General features: G+C 48.3%; 1 protein-coding gene across 5 annotated transcripts in view; it reads right to left on the bottom strand.

The window, feature by feature from the left end:
* Positions 1-879: 879 nt before the first annotated feature.
* CEP104 (centrosomal protein 104) overlaps positions 880-21,379 on the bottom strand; it is a 58,858-nt gene continuing 38,358 nt past the window's right edge. For 4 of the 5 annotated variants that reach the window (XM_030880497.3, XM_030880525.3, XM_030880567.2 and 1 more), the window contains 7 exons: positions 10,288-10,324; positions 10,010-10,076; positions 9,091-9,199; positions 7,361-7,499; positions 7,124-7,191; positions 4,169-4,259; positions 880-3,297 (listed from right to left, as the gene is read on the bottom strand). In XM_030880497.3, coding sequence (XP_030736357.1) covers positions 3,182-3,297; positions 4,169-4,259; positions 7,124-7,191; positions 7,361-7,499; positions 9,091-9,199; positions 10,010-10,076; positions 10,288-10,324 — 627 coding nt within the window. In that variant the 3' untranslated portion in view covers positions 880-3,181. Of the gene's footprint in view, positions 3,298-4,168; positions 4,260-7,123; positions 7,192-7,360; positions 7,500-9,090; positions 9,200-10,009; positions 10,077-10,287; positions 10,325-21,379 lie in introns of those variants that run through there. The other variant, XM_060283986.2, reaches the window with a different exon arrangement.

The raw sequence follows: 21,379 nt of genomic DNA, 5'->3' as shown, positions 1-21,379 counted from the left end.
AGCTCCTGCCCAGGTCTTTCCTGCCCCCGGTGGCAGCAGGCTGGGCGGAGACTCCAGCGCTCCGAGGAGAGGATTCGGGGCACACGCTGCTCCAGCAGGCTCTTGCTTTTTTAGCACAGGGCTAGTTTTTGAGAGCAAATAAGCAATGGCACTGACGAACACCTAGTTGAAAGTAGCGCACTGCAGTCTCTCGGGGTGTCTGACACGAGCAGGTGGGATCGCTCTCTTCCCTGTGGACAGCGAGCTCTTTCCTCCCACGTTCTCCAGAGCACACACTCACGCACACACCCCGCCTACCAGAGTAAGATAAGCAATTTTGCTGTTTAAACTGTAATGCTAAGTTTTAAGTTTATATGTGTGTGTGTGTGTGTATAAAGGAAAAAACTATAACTTCAAAATGGAAACTTATAAAACCATCAAAGGTAATAAAAACTTAAAACCACTCTACAAATCAACAGAGAAAATACTGTATTTTTACTTATTTGAAAAGCAAAATAGCTTTGTTGGCTGGTAAAAATGCCCTCTTTCAAAAGGGATAAAAAACACAGGAAGAGACTATAAAGTATAAACCTCTGATGGGCACAATTGGAGCATTTATAAAATATTCTCATTTTATTCCATGGGATAAAATTGGTAAAGAACTTTCTCTAATTTATATGTAGCTTAAAATCGTTTAGCTTCTTCAGGAGTAAACCCACAAATAACTTATTTTAGGAACTACACTCTCTCCTGGCAACCTAATACCCACTGCCCCTCTCTAAGCAAATCTCAGCAACTCCCTGGCATTTCAGGGCTGAGCTACACCTGCATGTTTATGAAAGGAAATGTAACTTACCGATTGCTTTTTAATTATAATTTTAAAATGAAAGTGACAAGACATTTAGTAATCTTTTTATTATATTCATATACTCGGTGAATTAACGCCTAAGCCCTCAAACAACAACAAAAATATATTACTTAGATATTTTACAAGTTTGGTACGTGAAATAAAGACAAATAGAAAACTATGTCAAAACATTAAAAAGTTGCAAATTTTCATTAAAAGTGTTTACGCTTGTACTCTAATGCCAGATTTATAGATACAATTCTTTTAAATTAGAATATTTTGAAATATGAAAATAATAGAAATAAATATTGTTAAGTATCCACAACATATTCATGAGTGAGATTTCAATTAAGTACTGTTCCGAGTTTAGATGTTTATGAATGGCCAAGGGAGCTTATAGTTCCTTTTTAGTTTTCTATCCTTTATTCTTGGGCCCTTAGTAGTACATATATAACTCTGTAAAGATTTTAATAGCCACTGATCACTGCCAGGAATCATCGGAATAGAAACACATGATTCTTCTGTAACCAGCAAGACTGATCTGTTTTAAATGCACTCAATTTTGTCAATCACTAAAAATTAAGTAATTTTACAAAAATCTTCTTTATGTTACAATACATAGAAAACATTAACTGTATAGTTCTTAAAAGTTTTGATTGGAGAGAAAAGAATCATTTCTTGGTTAACTTTTCTCATTGTTCTGTTTAAAGCAGTGTTCTACCTGTACTTCACTCTCATGGGTGAGAGACCATGGCAACATCTTTTTGAAACCAGGAAGGCTCATTTTATAATTATCTTGGCATCTGTATTCTGCTCTCTCTAGTAAAGTTTTATGTTATTTCTCCCCCCATATTTTTACGTTTTTTTATAGAGTATATTTTTGAAGGTAATTCTCTTGGTCACTCTTATTCCGGCTCAGTATTTTGAGTCAACCGTATGAGAAAGCATTAGCCTACCAAAAATGGAAATTGATCGACTAGTACAAATTCACGGTCACTAACATACCCAGGGAGCACATCGCTCAAATAACTATTAGTTTTTAAATATATATTTTGTTATTTTACATGGTTGGGAATTAAAAATATTCTTACACTAACGGTGTAGTACAAGTTTCGTCATCCTGGAAGCCTGCCTGGATCATGCTCAGGAGGAAAGCACACCCTGGGCACGGGGCCGGGTGGGGCAGGGAGGGCCATCTTCTTTCGGTCTCTAGTGGGCTGGGCACCTGGGGAGCACAGGCGTGGACGAGAAGGCAGCCTTTCCAAGCACGTTCTGGACAGACACTGGCTCCCCCACAGCTACCTGGCTCTGAAGCCAGGTGAGCCACTGCCATGGGCCGGGAAGGTTGGTTGGCGGCTGGTCAGGAGGCTGGATTCTGAGGTTTGGTTTCATCATTTTAAGTGGTTTTTGGTGTTAAAAGTATCATACAAAGTGTTTGAGAAAAGTGAACATACAGTTGCAATTCCCACGCGGATCCGAGCGGGACAAGATGACGGGCTGAGCAGAGGCTCGGAGGCTCCTCTGAATTACGCAGAGTGGGAGTCGCTCTGCCTGCCCCAGGGGTTAGGAAAGGGCTATTTCGATGGACACACCTGCTCAGGTGAGCGCAGGATCATCGGGGAACGTCATCTCCTATTTTTCTAGGGCTTCATGCGTGTAAAGAACTTGAAGCCCCCTGAGGAAGGGCCTGACATGGAGCCGCCAGCATTAACCTCCACTCCGCCTGGTGTGGGCGCCGATGTGGGGGTCAGGTGGGCTGCGCTCCGAGCGTCTGGCAGGCGAGAGCCGAGGGGGCTGGGCCGGGACCTTAATTTCTTGACCTCGACCTTACCTTCTTGACCTCGACCTTACTTCTTGCTGCCGTGGACATGCGGGCTTTGCAGGCCGACAGCCCCCCTACCCTGGGGAGGAGGGGCACAGGGGGACTGGCCCCCCCATCCCATCCCATCCCATCCCCCGGCCTGGCGAGCCCTGCAGACCTTCCACCACGGCTGACAGAGACCCACATGCAAGAGGTTTAGAGTGAGGGCTTTATGGAAATTGCTCCAAGCAGCTGCGCAGAGGTGCTGCGCTGGGCCTGTCCCTCCGCATGGGCCGCTCGGCACTGCTCCTCCAGCAGGACCGTCTCCTGTGGACCCCGGGCCCTGGGGGCTGGAGACCTGCGAGCCGGAGCCAGGGGAGATCAGGGCCTCACTCCGGAGGCAGGGGCCACGGTCGGGACGGGCGCAGCCAGGAGCCTGGGGGCAGCAGGGGCGGAGCGGGGGTTGCCACGTCTAGAGATGCTTTGAGGTGACACGTCCACGGCTGGGGAAGCTGCTCGCTCCCTTTGGAGACGAGGGAGCAGATGCGGTGCTGTCACCGCTTTGTGTACGTCCTGCCGGAGCTTCTACTCAGGCCCCCCTTGGGGGTGGGGATCTTGCTTCCGACCTTGGATCCCGAGGTCCCCGACTTGGCTGCGGCTGGGCCTCTACCTGCAGTGGACACACAGAGCACGGGGGACAAGCGTGAGCCAGGGCGCAAAGCCGCGGTGACAGTGCGAGTGGCCCGGGGTCGCCAGACACAGGGAGGATCTGAGCACGAGGGGCTGGGACGCTCCCGGTCACCCAGCCCACAGGTGGCTGGGCTGGGCCGGCAGATGTGAGAGGGGGCTGGGCGGGCCACCCTCGAGGATGCACATGCGACGGCAGGAGAGGAAGAAAGAGCCAGAGGAGGAGCCTGACGCACGGTCAGAGGAAAGAACTGAGCCGCTTACCTAATTTTTAGTTTCAAACAGCTCCCGAAATGAAAGACCAGCAGCCATGTGACCAGGGCCGGTTACCCGGCTAGGAGGCCGGGGTGGCTCCCCCAGCACCCCTGGTCCTCACACGTGTGCATGTGTGCGTGCGCGCGTGCGTGTGTGTGCGTGTGAGGGGCGCAGCTCCTGCAGGTGCCTGGCGCTGAATGAGCACGAGACACATTTCCTCATGTTCTCGTTGATCACAGGGCCCCAAAATAAAGTCATGTATCCAAGGTCAAGAATAATTTTCTAATGAAAAACAGCACTCTTCTGTAAGGCCTTCTAAACCCTACAGAAAGCAGCCAGAACTGGGATTCAGAAGTCAGGTCGTGGCGCCGCCTACGGGTCTCCTACTGAACCCCCAGTTTCCGGACACTGGTACCCACGGCGCGGAGGGACACGAGACCCGGGGTGCGCCTGCGAACACCCGCGGTTTGGTTTCTCAGCTCTGTGAGTGGGGAAGCAGGACCACGTGGAGGGGCTTCGGCCAGAGCTGGTGCTGACGACATGATCACCCTACTTGTTCGGGACCCAGGGACAGGGCCGAGGCCGGGGCGGATGCTTACCTGGCGGCAGCGTGGGCGCCTTGCGTAGCACGTGCGTCCGGCGCAGGTTCACTGTGCAGCCCGTGGGGCCCATGAGGTGGGCCTTCCACGCCTGAAACGAGAGGTAGGTGGAGTGGGAACCAGGCCACCAGAGGGGCCACTGAGACGACCGAGCCAGGGGTGGCGATGCGCTGCGGCTGCGGGCGTGGGTCCTGAGCTCTGTGCGTGTCCTGCCTTGGAGCCCCCTGTGCTGAGTGCACGGCCGGAGCACCCGTGTATCTTGAGATGCTGCCTGCACTTCACACCTCTCCCAGCTCTCATCACCGCTGAGCAAACATGCCAAGACCGCTGTCACGCGGGGTGCGCAATGTACGACGGCCCAGGGGCACAGGGTGCAGGGGCTGAGGGTGGCCCTGCTGGACGGCCAGCAGGGAGGAAGGGCCCTCGGTCCTACAATGACGAAGAAAAGAATTCTGCCAGCACCTGCGATGGGCCAGGAAGTGGCTCCTTTCCCTGCCGAGCCACAGATGAGAGCGCAGCCTGGATGACACCTCGAGTGCAGCCCTGGGAGACCGCAAGCAGAGGACCCAGCCAGGTCGTGCCTGGACTTCTGACCCACAGAAACTGTGATAGAACAACGGGTGTTTAAGCTGCTCGGCGGGTGGTGCCACGTTAAGAAAACACGGAGAAAGCAGAGGAGAAGCAGCACAAGCCTGCCAATGCGTCTCTGCAGTTGACTGTGAGTCAGATGCCATCCCCTCAAGGCAGACGCGGGGGGCTTGGGGGGAGGGCAGGAAGGGAAGGAGGCCACTGCCAATGTCTGCGCTGCTCAGAGCAGGGAGCCGACTGGTCTCCAGAAGGAGGGGCTGGTCACGTACGACAGTAATAGTGTAAAGGTGACAACGACAACAAAAGCTCAAAGGCTCCTAAATTCTAAAAATACACAGGGAGAGAGAAAAAGTGTGGGCATGTGAGAGCAGTTCACATTTAGGACTAAAATGGATAAACCATAAAAAGCCCCTCGCTCTGTAAGAGGAGGGATGGTGGGCAGGGCAGCAGCTTCTGTCGGGTCTTCCCTAAGTCTCATTTGACAGACTTTGGAACCGTCTAAGTATCTCGTGTAATTGTAGAGCTTGTGTTTGAAAACCCCTGGGACTTGAACACAGACTGAAACAATGAGGCTGAGTTGTTAACAACTGGCGACACAAGCACGTGGAGCAACTCCCGTGACCGTGAAGCAGAGATGCTTTTGCCCCACGTCTCCAGAAGGAGGCACGGGAGGGACACAAAGAGCTGGGACAGCGTGGCGTCCAGCAGCATCTCCCTGCCTGCAGCACCCGCACCGCTGCTCTGAGCCCCCACCAAGGGGAACGTGGGTCCGAGCAATGCACACTCTGTGACGGTCCAACGGGCATCTCTGGGGGCTGTGGGCACTGATTCTTGGGAGGGAAGGAAGGACACACAGATGTGCGACGCCAGAGGTTCAAGAGACCCTTACAGCTCAGACTCCGAATCAGGAACGTCACCATGAACTTTTTTTTTTTTTTGCGGTACGTGGGCTTCTCACTGTTGTGGCCTCTCCCGCTGCGGAGCACAGGCTCTGGACGTGCAGGCTCAGCGGCCATGGCTCACGGGCCCAGCCGCTCCGCGGCATGTGGGATCCTCCCGGACCGGGGCACGAACCCGTGTTCCCTGCATCGGCAGGTGGACTCTCAACCACTGCGCCACCAGGGAAGCCCCCACCATGAACTTTTGATGGATTTATCTCAATGTTTTCCCCGGCTCTGTCCGCAAAGAGGTCCAGAATGGTACCGAACCAGGAGCAAGGAGCACCCGAGGCACCCGAGGGGGTCCTGGAACGTCATTTCCACTGCAGGGAACCAGGAACGGAATGCTCGGTGGGGCACCTTGTTGCGACGGCCAGGAGGCTCTGAGTCCCCTGGGCCACCGGCAGCGCCAGGAGCCTGTCTGCAGAGGCTCTGATGGCCAGAGATCGGCTCGTTCACGCACCACTAAGCACAGCGATGCCAACAGCTGAACACGGCAGACAGTTTTAAGCCGTGAGTTCCTGATGGTGCTAAGATCCAACAAGCAAATAAGCCACCACTGGAAGGTGCTGGGGACCCAACCTGTCGTTCTGAAAACCAGTCAACGATGGCAGAGACCTAAGCCTTCACCGTGCCTTCCCCACACACGGCCCGTGAGGAGGCACGTGGTTCCCATGCTTGTCTCTGTTACGTGTGTGACGTTTTCTGAGAGGGAGAGAGGATGAGCCCTGGACGGCCGGATGGCCGGGGCGCTGAGGGAGCAGCGGGCGGCCGGGCCCACCATCCGGCACGGTGGGGCGTCGCTGGGTCTGAGCCATCCTATTGGCACCACAGCCCCAGGGCTGGGACAAGGGACCCCGCAGTGGACGCAGTGGGTGGACCGCAGGTGGCCGCGGCTGAGGGGCTCAGGGCAGGAGAGGCTGGACCTGCTGGGCCCCGCGGGAGCTCAGCACGCAGGGCAGCGCTGGCGTCGTGTGAGCCAGAGTGATCGGGCTGACACCAGAGGACAGGGCGCGTGGAGGAGAGGGTGGGAGACCCTGGTGCCCCCCAACTAGGCCGCTGTGTCACCCGCGTGGCTCACGCTGGGAGCGGGCGGAGTGCTGGGCACCGGACACGAGGTAGGATTTCCAACCTGGACGGGGCTCAGCTTTATGCATTACAAGGGACCAGAGCGTTACAGAATCTGGCCAGGAGGCCAGTCTAGGCCCCAACGTGGAGATGAAAGCCAAGCCTGGAAAAAGTGAAACCACTTCATGCTTCCATCCCAAAGAGCTGAGACGCTCGCTCCCCCTTCCTGGGAGATGCCACAGGCGTGCTGCGCAGGGAGCGCAGGAATCCTGAGACAGAGCCTCACCCCACCCCGGGGGCCAGCCTCCGCCCGACGCCTGCCGTCCCTCCACGCAGCCAGGTCGCCCCGTCAGCCCCTCACCTCTTCTCCGGGGGTGAAATTCTCGTGGCACAGAGGACACCGGTTCGCCAGCTTCTCCGCTTTGGCAGCTGAAACGGTTTCAATGAGACAAGATCTAGTTACTCCTGTGGGGCGTGAATGGCGGCGCAGAGGAACGGGTGGGCAGGGGCACCGGCAGACGCGGGATCTGCCCCCTGACCCCCCAGCCGGGCCTCCGGGGATGGCGCGAGGGTCTCGGGGGGCTGCGGGGGCACTCACGGTTGCAGTCTCTCGTTTTTATGTGTCTGGGCAGCTCTTCCTTTAAAATGGCCTCGCTGCAGCGGTAACACTCCCCAAAGCTGTCCTTTTTGTCACACTCTGTCAGCAGATGCTCCGTCAGGCTGGAAATCTCCACCACCTGGAAGCCACGACGGGACACGTCACATGGCTGAGCGCCCTGAGGCGCGTGCGGCCCCGGCCCCGGCCCCTGCACGAGCGCGCGCTTCCTGTCCCGCCAGCACCACTCGGGAAGGGAGGCGCACACCTGTTACCCGTGCAGTCACGTACACGTGGCTGGAGACCTCACATCCTGCTTGCCATGCTACCTCAGGAGCATCCAGAGGCCACGGCCAAGCGGGGAGGGGAAGCAACGGTTCACCCACAACACTAACCCTGCCCTGTACTCTGAAGAGCTCAGGGGTCTACATGGCCTTGGGTTCAATCCCGGCTCCCGGCCATTTCTAAGAACGTGCCCGGAGACGGGTCACAAGAAGAGACCCTTTCACCACTGTGACCTCTTTGCCAGGAGGGGCTTGTACACACCCTAGAGCTTCACGCCGCAGACTCTCGCCTGCTGCCAGAGGAGCCAGGCCACGCCGGGGGGAGGAGTCTGCACCGCCAGCCAGGGTGGGGAGGAGCTGCTCAGAGGGTGGGGCCTGCCCACCCCGCCCCTGCAGGCCTGAGAGCACCCAGGACAGGAGAGAAGGTCACTCCCCTTCTGGTTCCCCTCCTCTGTCTAAAGAAGGGCTGGCTGGCTGCATAGAGGAAAGATGAACAACTGGGGTGCGCGAGGACCCCTTCAACAGGGTGCCCAAGCATTAACCCTAGAACGGGTCAGTAGGGTGGACAACATTAAAATGAAAAGCTCCTGCTCGTTGGTGAAGAGGCCAGACACAGAGTGGACACCACACATTCAAGTGGCGAAGGACGCACATCCGGGTGTGTCAAGAATGACTACACGTCAGCAATAGTGGGACTGGCACCCAATTCAAAATATGGGTGAGAAACTAGAAGTGCTTCGCAAAAGAGGTCAGCGAGAGGCCAGCAGGGGGACAGGGCTCCAGCCCAGCATCGTCAGGAGAGCGTGACATGCGCGTGGCAGGTGGCGACTGCGAGGCTGGCGAGGATGGGGGGCGGCTCCCGCCCGGACACTAGGCGCGCGGCTCACACTGGCCTTCTGCAGCTGGACGCGAGCCCACCCAGCCGTCCTACAGCGAGGTGTACGCCCAAAAACGTGCGTCCGCACGCGCGGAAGATTACACAAGGGTGTCTGTAGCAACGCTATTCCTAACAGTCTCACCCCAAACCCAGAGGCAGTAGAAAGGACTGATAAATTGTGGTACATTCAGACAATGGAATACTGTACAGCAAACCCCAGACGCAGCGTATGATTCCACTTCAGTAAAACTCACAAAGCAAGAAACAGACATGAGGACAGTGATGGCCCTGGGGAGGAGGGTGGGGTACCTTGCGGTACCTGGCCTGCTGGCGGTTACGTGGATTTCTTTATCTTGCGATAATTCAGGAGCTGTAACACCCATGACTTGTATACATTTATATATATGTTATACTCTAATAATAAAGTAAGAAAAATCAACCCCAACAAAACTTTCCCCATAACTTTTCCTCTGAAAATGCTAAGATTTGGGACATTTTTGTGACTCGGCCTTCGGGAACTGCGTGCCCAGCTCGCCTGCCTGGGTCTGGCCCGCCCGTGCCCAGCACCTGACCTGTTTGCAGTAGTCACATCTCGTCAGCATAAGACAGTGCTTCCAGTAATGGAGATCCAGGCCTTCTTCTGTGAAGGAGTCGCTCCTCTCCCCACAAAAAATGCATAAACTGAAACAAAACAGAAAGGTAAGAAATGAAGCACAGACCCAGTTTAGCCATCCCCATCCTGCCGGCTCCCGGGGAGCTCTGTGACGCCCCCATGCCCAGCCTGCGGCCACCATCCCGGACCCACTGAGTGGGCTTCAGCTTGACCTGGAGGCACGGCTGCCCCTCACAGAGGGGCCTCAGGAGGGGCTTGGGTAGCTCCTCTATCAAAGGGCGTAAACAAGAGTCTTTACCACGTAGGGGTTTGAGGAAAAGTAGCTTAAGATCCCTTAGAATTCTAACTCTGTCAGCGTCACCAAGCAGAAAGGATATTTTAAATCACAAGAAAAGATTAGACCAAGACATCTCCCTTAAATTCCTTGTAGATCTGTCTCAGCCACAGCACAGGAGAAAGCATTTTGCTGCTGTAAAGTTTGAGCCTGACCATATTCAATGTCCTGTGATAAGCCATAGTGGAGAAGAAGATGAGAAAGAACATATATACGTATAACTGAGTCACTCTGCTGTACAGCAGAGACCAACACACCGTAAATCAACTATACTTTCATCAAACACTAAAAGAATTTCTGGCCTGTAACAGGACTTCTGACAAACAGCCTGCTCGTTTCTGTCGGGGAAGAGAGGAAAGGTTACCTTGACTCACAGCTGGTGCTCCTGGTTTGGAGGGCAATTTCCTAGCTTTCAGAATCACTGAAAAGAGCCAACTAGGTCACGTGAGCCTCATGAACCAGGGGGAATATATTTATCTGACGGCATTTTTATGGGTTAGTCCCTCTACTTATTCTACAGTGGGTTAGAGACAACTTTACTCACTTATCTAAATAGTGATTATCTGGAATTTCTGGAGCATTAGGTGGGGCCGCTTTCCTTCCTTGAGTGTCTAAAGAAATTAAAAAGAAAGCTATTTAAATAACCTTTGGTAGAAAACTATTTTCAAAGTTTTAGTAACCAGTTAACCAGTTGGATGGGAAATACAGTTTAAAAGCTACCAGTTAGTAAAGGTAGTATTTTGCATTCAGCCCTGAAGTGTCGGAGATGCAGACATTCGCGGCGTGACTACGCAGAGCTTTCACGATGTGCGTTCTACGTACCCTGATTCTCGGCCTTCGCAGCTTCACTCTCTTTTTCCTGAAACAGAAGAACAGAAAGATCAGGGACGAATGGCTGCAGGGCGAGTGAGAGTCTACCCAGGGTCTACTGTGATCCTGGAGGCATGACCTTAGGCTGTGTGGCAGAATCTCCGTCTGCAAACAACACACTTGTTTGGAAGAGTCGCCCTCTCAGTCCGTGGGCAGCAGTCTCCTCCGTCCTGCCCTCCACAGCCCCTCCCTCGGGCTCCTGCCCTCCACAGCCCCTCCCTCGGGCTCCTGCCCGCCCCCCCCGTCTCCTTGGAAACCACTCTTCATCAAGGCCACCTGCACCCCCTTCGGGTCGCCTGCCCATCATCAGTGGCTGCCCGCCCGAAGAACGCGCCATGGGCTCCCGGCGGCACGTGACTCTCCTCACCTGTCTCCTCCAGGCCCTTCTGAGTCGGGCTCCCAGGGCGCCCCCTCCAGGACTCAGCCCGCCCCCCGTTTGTCCATACAGACCCTGACGGTGCTTTTGCCCAGGTCCCAGGCTGCACACCCATCTCTGTGCTCATGACCCTAACGTTTGTGCCACCACCTGGGCCTCTCTGCTACCCAGCATGTACTTGGGTCTTAACGTCACTTAAATGTGACTCAACCAGACCAACCCCCCCCTTCCCCGCCCACAGGCTCCCCCTCACGTGCGCCCCTCGCAGCCTCTGGCGCAGAGCCCAGAACCGCCAGTCTTCTAGGTATTCAGGCCACGAAGCCTGGAGATCCCAGCGGCTCCCACCCCTCCCTCCTGTTCCAGGTGTGGCCTGTCCCCGACCCATCAGTGAGCCCCGCAGGCTCTGCTTCAGCACTCCAGGAGCCTGCCCTTCCCACCACCTGCAAACACAGTGGCCAGGGCGGCCCATTACTGCCCCTGTAAAGGGACCCCTGGAGGCTCCACAGGCCACGGCACTGCTGCCCCGGGGGCCCCCCCGCCACGCAGCGTCATGTGGTGTCAGGCGGTCAGCTGACCGCCTCCCTCCTCTGGCTTCCTCTTCCCCTGCGCGGGCACCACACCCTCACGCACCGCGTATCTGCCTCGTGGGTCTTGGCTGCTGGGCGTCCCCACTGTGGGAGGTGACAGCTGGGGGCGCAGTGCTGACCGGAGGAAGGACAGGGTGCAGGGCCCTGTGTGTCCACGGCGGGAAGCTGCCCCTCTGCACCGAGCTCTCCTCCTGCCCCTCAGGGGCCTCCCGGGGGCTCCTCCTGTCACCAAGCCTTCCTCCCTGCACTGGCCAGTCTGCCCCACCTGAGCCTGCTAGACCCACGTGGCCTGGGCTGCTGGCCACTGGTGGGGGAGGCGCATCTGGGACTTGCAGTTTCCCGGGAGGACAGGGACGAGCTGGTCCCCTATCCACGGCATTAAGGGACGCAATACGTAGACACCGCCTACTGTGACTGCAGAAAATCAAAGCTTCCACGATGGGAGCTTCTCTCCAACCCAAGCTCTGAATACAGAAAACACAGGAGAATACAATTTTAGGACTGGGGAAGCACCTGACAGACTGACACTACACTTGCAAACAGGGTTCACGTGATTTATACACCTACCAACTGAAGAAAGCAAACTCACACAAACGGATTCTGGGCGTCAAAAACAATCCTTATTAATGAGAGATGGGTTCGTATATCTTGCAGGGAGACAAATTAACAATGCCAAAAGTTAAATTTTAGTTATAAAATCTACCTTAATCTATGCTTTGAACAGATTAGACAACTGATTAGTAATTTAAAAATCTTTTCCGAAAACTCCTGAGCAATCGGGTGATTTAAAAATATTCTGCTGTTCTCAAAAGTTTTGGAGCTGGATGGTGGTGGTGTCTACACAACGATGTGAATGTCTTCAATGGCACAGAACCGTACACTTAAAAATGGTTAAAATGGTAAATCTCATGATATGTATATTTTACAATAATAAAAAATAGAAAAAAAGATTCTGTCATCCTCCTGCGAGATGGCTTCAGTGATCATCTCAGGACAAGGACGGCAGGACGGCACCCACCCTCCCAAGCGGCCGTGCCGTGTGGTCTCTCCTCCTGGAGCAGTGGCCCTTGTTCCTGCTGCATCTCTGGAGCCCAGGGCAGGGCTGGCCCAGTGCAGGCGCTCAACAAACACTGAAGGATGAAACGAGCCGGAGGACAGGCCTCCATGCCCCGCACCACAGATGCTGCGGGGACGCACAGCCTGGTGACCTCTGCAGCTCCCAGGCCGGGCACTGCTCCCGCACTGCCCCGCCGGTCCCCCGCCTCCTCTCTTCTGTTCCTTGGTGGCCGCTTTCCCGCTCTTCTCACAGGCATTCTGGCATGCCAGCGTCCAGCGGAAACGTCACTGTCACTTTCTGTCACAGGCACTTCAACATACACTCGGTCGTATTTTCTTTCTTTTTTGCCATTTTTAGTCACTTATTCTTTTTCTAAAAGGCGGTGGTCAGAGCATTTCCCAGGAGACTCACCCTCATGAGCACAGCCGGCCTTATGCACCCACGTCCTCTCCCTTTTACTATCAACTTCAGGAACTTAATCACAAACACCAGAGCGATGGCACAAATTGAAATCACAGAGGCGGGCCCTTCAGAAGGGACACGTTTCATACAACCAAACGTCGTCTGATGCCCCCTGCGCACTAGGACTCAGTGCTTCCTGACGGGCAGCATTTGCCCCAAACCTTACTTTTTTAATGCACGGAAATCAGATCTTCATATTCAAGCTCCTTTTCCTCCTTTGCCTCTGAAGGAGGCGAGAAGCTGCAGAGAGGACTTCTGTCCCTCTACCCCCACCCCGCTCCGCCAACTCCTGCAGCTCCGAGCGTCCTCTCTAAACACGGCTGGGCCAGCAGCACACTTCATCCCCGGGAAGAATGACGAGCATGCAAATGTTACTTCTCCTTTTTCATTTCTAATTCTGTTGACTTAAGTCTTCTCCCTTTTTTTCTTGATGAGTCTGGCTAATGCTTTATCAATTTTGTTTATCTTCTCAAAGAACCAGCTTTTAGTTTTATTGATCTTTGCTATCGTTTCCTTCATTTCTTTTTCATTTCTTTTTGATATGATCTTTATGATTTCTTTCCTTATGCTAACTTTGGGGTTTTTTTTGTTCTTTTTTTTTAACATCTTTATTGGGGTATAATTGCTTTACAATGGTGTGTTAGTTTCTGCTTTATAACAAAGTGAATCAGTTATACATATACATATGTTCCCATATCTCTTCCCTCTTGCGTCTCCCTCCCTCCCACCCTCTCTATTCCACCCCTCCAGGCGGGCACAAAGCACCGAGCTGATCTCCCTGTGCTGTGTGGCTGCTTCCCACTAGCTATCTATTTTACGCTTGGTAGTGTATATATGTCCATGCCCCTCTCTCACTTTGTCACAGCTTACCCTTCCCTCTCCCCATATCCTCAAGTCCATTCTCTAGTAGGTCTGTGTCTTTATTCCTGTCTTACCCCTAGGTTCTTCATGATTTTTTTTTCTTAAATTCCATATATATGTGTCAGCATACGGTATTTGTCTTGCTCTTTCTGACTTACTTCACTCTGTATGACAGACTCTAGGTACATCCACCTCACTACAAATAACTCAATTTCGTTTCTGTTTATGGATGAGTAATATTCCATTGTATATATGTGCCACATCTTCTTTATCCATTCATCCGATGATGGGCACTTAGGTTGTTTCCATCTCTGGGCTATTGTAAATAGAGCTGGAATGAACATTTTGGTACATGACTCTTTTTGAATTATGGTTTTCTCAGGGTATATGCCCAGGTGTGGGATTGCTGGGTCATATGGTAGTTCTATTTGTAGTTTTTTTTTTTTTTTTTTGCGGTACGCGGGCCTCTCACTGCTGTGGCCTCTCCCGTTGCGGAGCACAGGCTCCAGATGCACAGGCTCAGCGGCCATGGCTCACGGGCCCAGCCGCTCTGCAGCATGTGGGATCTTCCTGGACCGGGGCACGAACCCGTGTACCCTGCATCGGCAGGTGGACTCTCAACCACTGTGCCACAAGGGAAGCCCTATTTGTAGTTTTTTAAGGAACCTCCATACTGTTCTCCATAGTGGCTGTACCAATTCACATTCTCACCAGCAGTGCAAGAGTGTTCCCTTTTCTCCACACCCTCTCCAGCATTTATTGTTTATAGATTTTTTGATGATGGCCATTCTGACTGGTGTGAGATGATATCTAATTGTAGTTTTGATTTGCATTTCTCTAATGATTAATGATGTTGAGCATTCTTTCATGTGTTTGTTGGCAATCTGTATATCTTCTTTGGAGAAATGTCTATTTAGGTCTTCTGCCCATTTTTGGATTGGGTTGTTTGTTTTTTTGTTATTGAGCTGCATGAGCTGCTTGAAAATTTTGGAGATTAATCCTTTGTCAGTTGCTTCATTTGCAAATATTTTCTCCCATTCTGAGGGTTTTCTTTTGGTCTTGTTTATGGTTTCCTTTGCTGTGCGAAAGCTTTGAAGTTTCATTAGGTCCCATTTGTTTATTTTTGTTTTTATTTCCATTTCTCTAGGAGGTGGGTCAAAAAGGATCTTGTTGTGATTTATGTCATAGAGTGTTCTGCCTATGTTTTCCTTTAAGAGTTTGATAGTTTCTGGCCTTACATTTAGGTCTTTAATCCATTTTGAGCTTATTTTTGTGTATGGTGTTAGGGAGTGATCTAATCTCATACTTTTACATGTACCTGTCCAGTTTACCCAGCACCACTTATTGAAGAGGCTGTCCTTTCTCCACTGTACATTCCTGCCTCCTTTATCAAAGATAAGGTGACCATATGTGCGTGGGTTTATCTCTGGGCTTTCTATCCTGTTCCATTAATGTATCTTTCTGTTTTTGTGCCAGTACCATACTGTCTTGATTACTGTAGCTTTGTAGTATAATCTGAAGTCAGGGACCCTGATTCCTCCAGTTCCGTTTTTCGTTCTTAAGATTGCTTTGGCTATTCGGGGTCTTTTGTGTTTCATAAATTGTGAAATTTTTTGTTCTAGTTCTGTGAAAAATGCCAGTGGTAGTTTGATAGGGATTGCATTGAATCTGTAGATTGCTTTGAGTAGTAGAGTCATTTTCACAATGTTGATTCTTCCAATCCAAGAACACGGTATACCTCTCCATCTATTTGTATCATCTTTAATTTCTTTCATCAGTGTCTTATAATTTTCAGCATACAGGTCTTTTGTCTCCTTAGGTAGGTTTATTCCTAGATATTTTATTCTTTTTGTTGCAGTGGTAAATGGGAGTGTTTTCTTGATTTCACTTTCATATTTTTCATCATTAGTGTATAGGAATGCCAGAGATTTCTGTGCATTAATTTTTTATCCTGCAACTTTACCAAATTCGTTGATTAGCTCTAGTAGTTTTCTGGTAGCATCTTTAGGATTCTCTGTGTATACTATCATGTCATCTGCAAACTGTGACGGCTTTACTTCTTCTTTTCCGATTTGGATTCCTTTTATTTCCTTTTCTTCTCTGATTGCTGTGGCTAAAACTTCCAAAACTAGGTGGAATAAGATTGGTGAGAGTGGGCAACCTTGTCTTGTTCCTGATCTTAGTGGAAATGCTTTCAGTTTTTCACCATTGAGGACGATGTTGGCTGTGGGTTTGTCATATATGGCCTTTATTATGTTGAGGAAAGTTCCCTCTATGCCTACTTTCTGCAGGGTTTTTATCATAAATGGGTGTTGAATCTTGTCAAAAGCTTTCTCTGCATCTATTGAGATGATCATATGCTTTTCCTCCTTCAGTTTGTTAATATGGTGTATCACATTGATAGATTTGCGTATATTGAAGGATCCTTGCATTCCTGGAATAAACCCCACTTGATCATGGTGTATGATCCTTTTAATGTGCTGTTGGATTCTGTTTGCTAGTATTTTGTTGAGGATTTTTGCATCTATGTTCATCAGTGATATTGGCCTGTAGTTTTCTTTCTTTGTGACATCCTTGTCTGGTTTTGGTATCAAGGTGATGGTGGCCTCGTAGAATGAATTTGGGAGTGTTCCTCCCTCTGCTATATTTTGGAAGGGTTTGAGAAGGATAGGTGTTAGCTCTTCTCTAAATGTTTGATAGAATTCGCCTGTGAAGCCATCTGGTCCTGGCTTTTGTTTGTTGGAAGATTTTTAATCACAGTTTCAATTTCAGTGCTTGTGATTGGTCTGTTCATATTTTCTATTTCTTCCTGATTCAGTCTTGGCAGGTTGTGCATTTCTAAGAATTTGTCCGTTTCTTCCAGGTTGTCCATTTTATTGGCATAGAGTTGCTTGTAGTAATCTCTCATGATCTTTTTGTATTTCTGCAGTGTCAGTTGTTACTTCTACTTTTTCATTTCTAATTCTATTGATTTGAGTCTTCTCCATTTTTTTCTTGGTCTGGCTAATGGTTTATCAATTTTGTTTATCTTCTCAAAGAACCAGCTTTTAGTTTTATTGGTCTTTGCTATCGTTTCCTTCATTTCTTTTTCATTTATTTCTGATCTGATTTTTATGATTTCTTTCCTTCTGCTAACTTTGGGGTTTTTTTTGTTCTTCTTTCTCTAATTGCTTTAGGTGCAAGGTTAGGTTGTTTATTCGAGATGTTTCCTGTTTCTTAAGGTGGGCTTATATTGCTATAAACTTCCTTCTTAGAACTGCTTTTGCTGCATCCCATAGGTTTTGGGTTTTCGTGTCTCCACTGTCATTTGTTTCTACGTATTTTTTGATTTCCTCTTTGATTTCTTCAGTGATCACTTCGTTATTAAGTAGTGTATTGTTTAGCCTCCATGTGTTTGTATTTTTTACAGATCTTTTCCTGTAATTGACATCTAGTCTCATAGTGTTGTGGTCAGAAAAGATACTTGATACAATTTCAATTTTCTTAAATTTACCAAGGCTTGATTTGTGACCCAAGATATGATCTATCCTGGAGAATGTTCCATGAGCACTTGAGAAAAATGTGTATTCTGTTGTTTTTGGATGGAATGTCCTATAAATATCAATTAAGTCCATCTTGTTTAATGTATCATTTAAAGCTTGTGTTTCCTTATTTATTTTCATTTTGGATGACCTGTCCATTGGTGAAAGTGGGGTGTTAAAGTCCCCTACTATGAATGTGTTACTGTCGATTTCCCCTTTTATGGCTGTTAGTATTTGCCTTATGTATTGAGGTGCTCCTATGTTGGGTGCATAAATATTTACAATTGTTATATCTTCTTCTTGGATCGATCCCTTGATCATTATGTAGTGACCTTCTTTGTCTCTTGTAATAGTCTTTATTTTAAAGTCTATTTTGTCTGATATGAGAATTGCTACTCCAGCTTTCTTTTGATTTCCATTTGCATGGCATATCTTTTTCCATTCCCTCACTTTCAGTCTGTATGCATCTCTAGGTCTGAAGTGGGTCTCTTGTAGACAGCATATATATGGGTCTTGTTTTTGTATCCATTCAGCCAGTCTGTGTCTTTTGGTGGGAGCATTTAATCCATTTACATTGAAGGTAATTATCGATATGTATGTTCCTATTCCCATTTTCTTAATTGTTTTGGGTTTGTTATTGTAGGTCTTTTCCTTCTCTTGTGTTTCTTGCCTAGAGAAGTTCCTTTAGCAGTTGTTGTAGAGCTGGTTTGGTGGTGCTGAACTCTCTCAGCTTTTCCTTGTCTCTAAAGGTTTTAATTTCTCCATCAAATCTGAATGAGATCCTTGCTGGGTAGAGTAATCTTGGTTGTAGGCTTTTCTCCTTCATCACTTTAAATATGTCCTGCCACTCCCTTCTGGCTTGCAGGGTTTCTGCTGGAAGATCAGCTGTTAACCTTATGGGGATTCCCTTGTGTGTTATTTGTTGTTTTTCCCTTGCTGCTTTTAATATGTTTTCTTTGTATTTAAGTTTTGATAGTTTGAAGGGAGAAGACTCAAATCAATAGAATTAAAAATGAAAAAGGAGAAGTAACAACTGACACTGCAGAAATACAAAAGATCATGAGAGATTACTACAAGCAACTCTATGCCAATAAAATGGACAACCTGTAACAAATGGACAAATTCTTAGAAATGCACAACCTGCCAAGACTGAATCAGGAAGAAATAGAAAATATGAACAGACCAATCACAAGCACTGAAATTGAAACTGTGATTAAAAATCTTCCAACAAACAAAAGCCAGGACCAGATGCTTCACAGGCGAATTCTATCAAACATTTAGAGAAGAGCTAACACCTATCTTTCTCAAACTCTTCCAAAATATAGCAGAGGGAGGAACACTCCCAAACTCATTCTATGAGGCCACCATCACCCTGATACCAAAACCAGACAAGGATGTCACAAAGAAAGAAAACTACAGGCCAATATCACTGATGAACATAGATGCAAAAATCCTCAACAAAATACTAGCAAACAGAATACAACAGCACATTAAAAGGATCATACACCATGATCAAGTGGGGTTTATTCCAGGAATGCAAGGATTCTTCAATATATGCAAATCAATCAATGTGATACACCATATTAACAAATTGAAGGAGGAAAAGCATATGATCATCTCAATAGATGCAGAGAAAGCTTTCGACAAAATTCAACACCCATTTATGATAAAAACCCTGCAGAAAGTAGGCATAGAGGGAACTTTCCTCAACATAATAAAGGCCATATATGACAAACCCACAGCCAACATCATCCTCAATGGTGAAAAACTGAAAGCATTTCCACTAAGATCAGGAACAAGACAAGGTTGCCCACTCTCACCAATCTTATTCCACCTAGTTTTGGAAGTTTTAGCCACAGCAATCAGAGAAGAAAAGGATATAAAAGGAATCCAAATCGGAAAAGAAGTAAAGCCGTCACTGTCTGCAGATGACATGATCCTATACATAGAAAATCCTAAAGATGCTACCAGAAAACTACTAGAGCTAATCAACGAATTTGGTAAAGTTGCAGCATACAAAATTAGTGCACAGAAATCTCTGGCATTCCTATACACTAATGATGAAAAATATGAAAGTGAAATCAAGAAAACACTCCCATTTACCACTGCAACAAAAAGAATAAAATATCTAGGAATAAACCTACCTAAGGAGACAAAAGACCTGTATGCTGAAAATTATAAGACACTGATGAAAGAAATTAAGGATGACACAAAGAGATGGAGAGGTATACCGTGTTCTTGGATTGGAAGAATCAACATTGTGAAAATGACTCTACTACTCAAAGCAATCTACAGATTCAATGCAATCCCTATCAAACTACCACTGGCATTTTTCACAGAACTAGAACAAAAAAATTTCACAATCTGTATGGAAACACAAAAGACCCCGAATAGCCAAAGCTATCTTGAGAACGAAAAACGGAGCTGGAGGAATCAGGCTCCCTGACTGCAGACTATACTACAAAGCTACAGTAATCAAGACAGTATGGTACTGGCACAGAAACAGAAACATAGATCAATGGAACAGGATAGAAAGCCCAGAGATAAACCCACGCACATATGGTCCCCTTAACTTTGATAAAGGAGGCAGGAATGTACAGTGGAGAAAGGACAGCCTCTTCAATAAGTGGTGCTGGGAAAACTGGACAGGTACATGTAAAAGTATGAGATTAGATCACTCCCTAACACCATACACAAAAATAAGCTCAAAATGGATTAAAGACCTAAATGTAAGGCCAGAAACTATCAAACTCTTAGAGGAAAACATAGGCAGAACACTCTATGACATAAATCACAGAAAGATCCTTTTTGACCCACCTCCTAGAGAAATGGAAATAAAAACAAAAATAAACAAATGGGACCTAATGAAACTTCAAAGCTTTTGCATAGCAAAGGATACCATAAACAAGACCAAAAGAAAACCCTCAGAATGGGAGAAAATATTTGCAAATGAAGCAACTGACAAAGGATTAATCTCCAAAATTTTCAAGCAGCTCATGCAGCTCAATAACAAAAAAACAAACAACCCAATCCAAAAATGGGCAGAAGACCTAAACAGACATTTCTCCAAAGAAGATATACAGATTGCCAACAAACACATGAAAGAATGCTCAACATCATTAATCATTAGAGAAATGCAAATCAAAACTACAATTAGATATCATCTCACACCAGTCAGAATGGCCATCATCAAAAAATCTACAAACAACAAATGCTGGAGAGGGTGTGGAGAAAAGGGAACACTGTTGCACTGCTGGTGGGAATGTGAATTGGTACAACCACTATGGAGAACAGTATGGAGGTTCCTTAAAAAACTACAAATAGAACTACCATATGACCCAGCAATCCCACTACTGGGCATATACCCTGAGAAAACCATAATTCAAAAAGAGTCATGTACCAAAATGTTCATTGCAGCTCTATTTACAATAGCCCGGAGATGGAAGCAACCTAAATGTCCATCATCGGATGAATGGATAAAGAAGATGTGGCACATATATACAATGGAATATTACTCAGCCATAAAAAGAAATGAAATTTAGTTATTTGTAGTGAGGTGGATGTACCTAGAGTCTGTCATACAGAGTGAAGTAAGTCAGAAAGCAAGACAAATACCGAATGCTAACACATATATATGGAATCTAAGGGAAAAAAATGTCATGAAGAACCTAGGGGTAAGACAGGAATAAAGACACAGACCTACTAGAGAATGGACTTGAGGATATGGGGAGAGGGAAGGGTAAGCTGTGACAAAGTGAGAGAGGGGCATGGACATATATACACTACCAAGCGTAAAATAGATAGCTAGTGGGAAGCAGCCGCATAGCACAGGGAGATCAGCTCGGTGCTTTGTGACCACCTAGTGGGGTGGGATAGGGAGGGTGGGAGGGAGGGAGACGCAAGAGGGAAGAGATATGGGAACATATGTATAACTGATTCACTTTGTTATAAAGCAGAAACTAACACACCATTGTAAAGCAATTATACTCCAATAAAGATGTTAAAAAAAAAAAAGAGCATGCAAATGATTCAGTGGAGGATTCCTTTTATTTACCCCTAAACTAATTTAAAAAACAACAAAGAATAGAGATACCCATTTGGAGAGTCCCACGAAAAGCAAACCAAGCATGCTGTGCATCTACGTAAGGAAATAAACGGTCACAGGATTTTGACCGCGAGC

This window comes from Globicephala melas, chromosome 1, assembly GCF_963455315.2.
Source record: "Globicephala melas chromosome 1, mGloMel1.2, whole genome shotgun sequence".
NCBI classification, from domain to species: Eukaryota; Metazoa; Chordata; class Mammalia; order Artiodactyla; family Delphinidae; genus Globicephala; species Globicephala melas.
The sequence above is the reverse complement of the archived record's forward strand: the minus strand, read 5'-3'. Positions and strand labels throughout refer to the sequence as shown.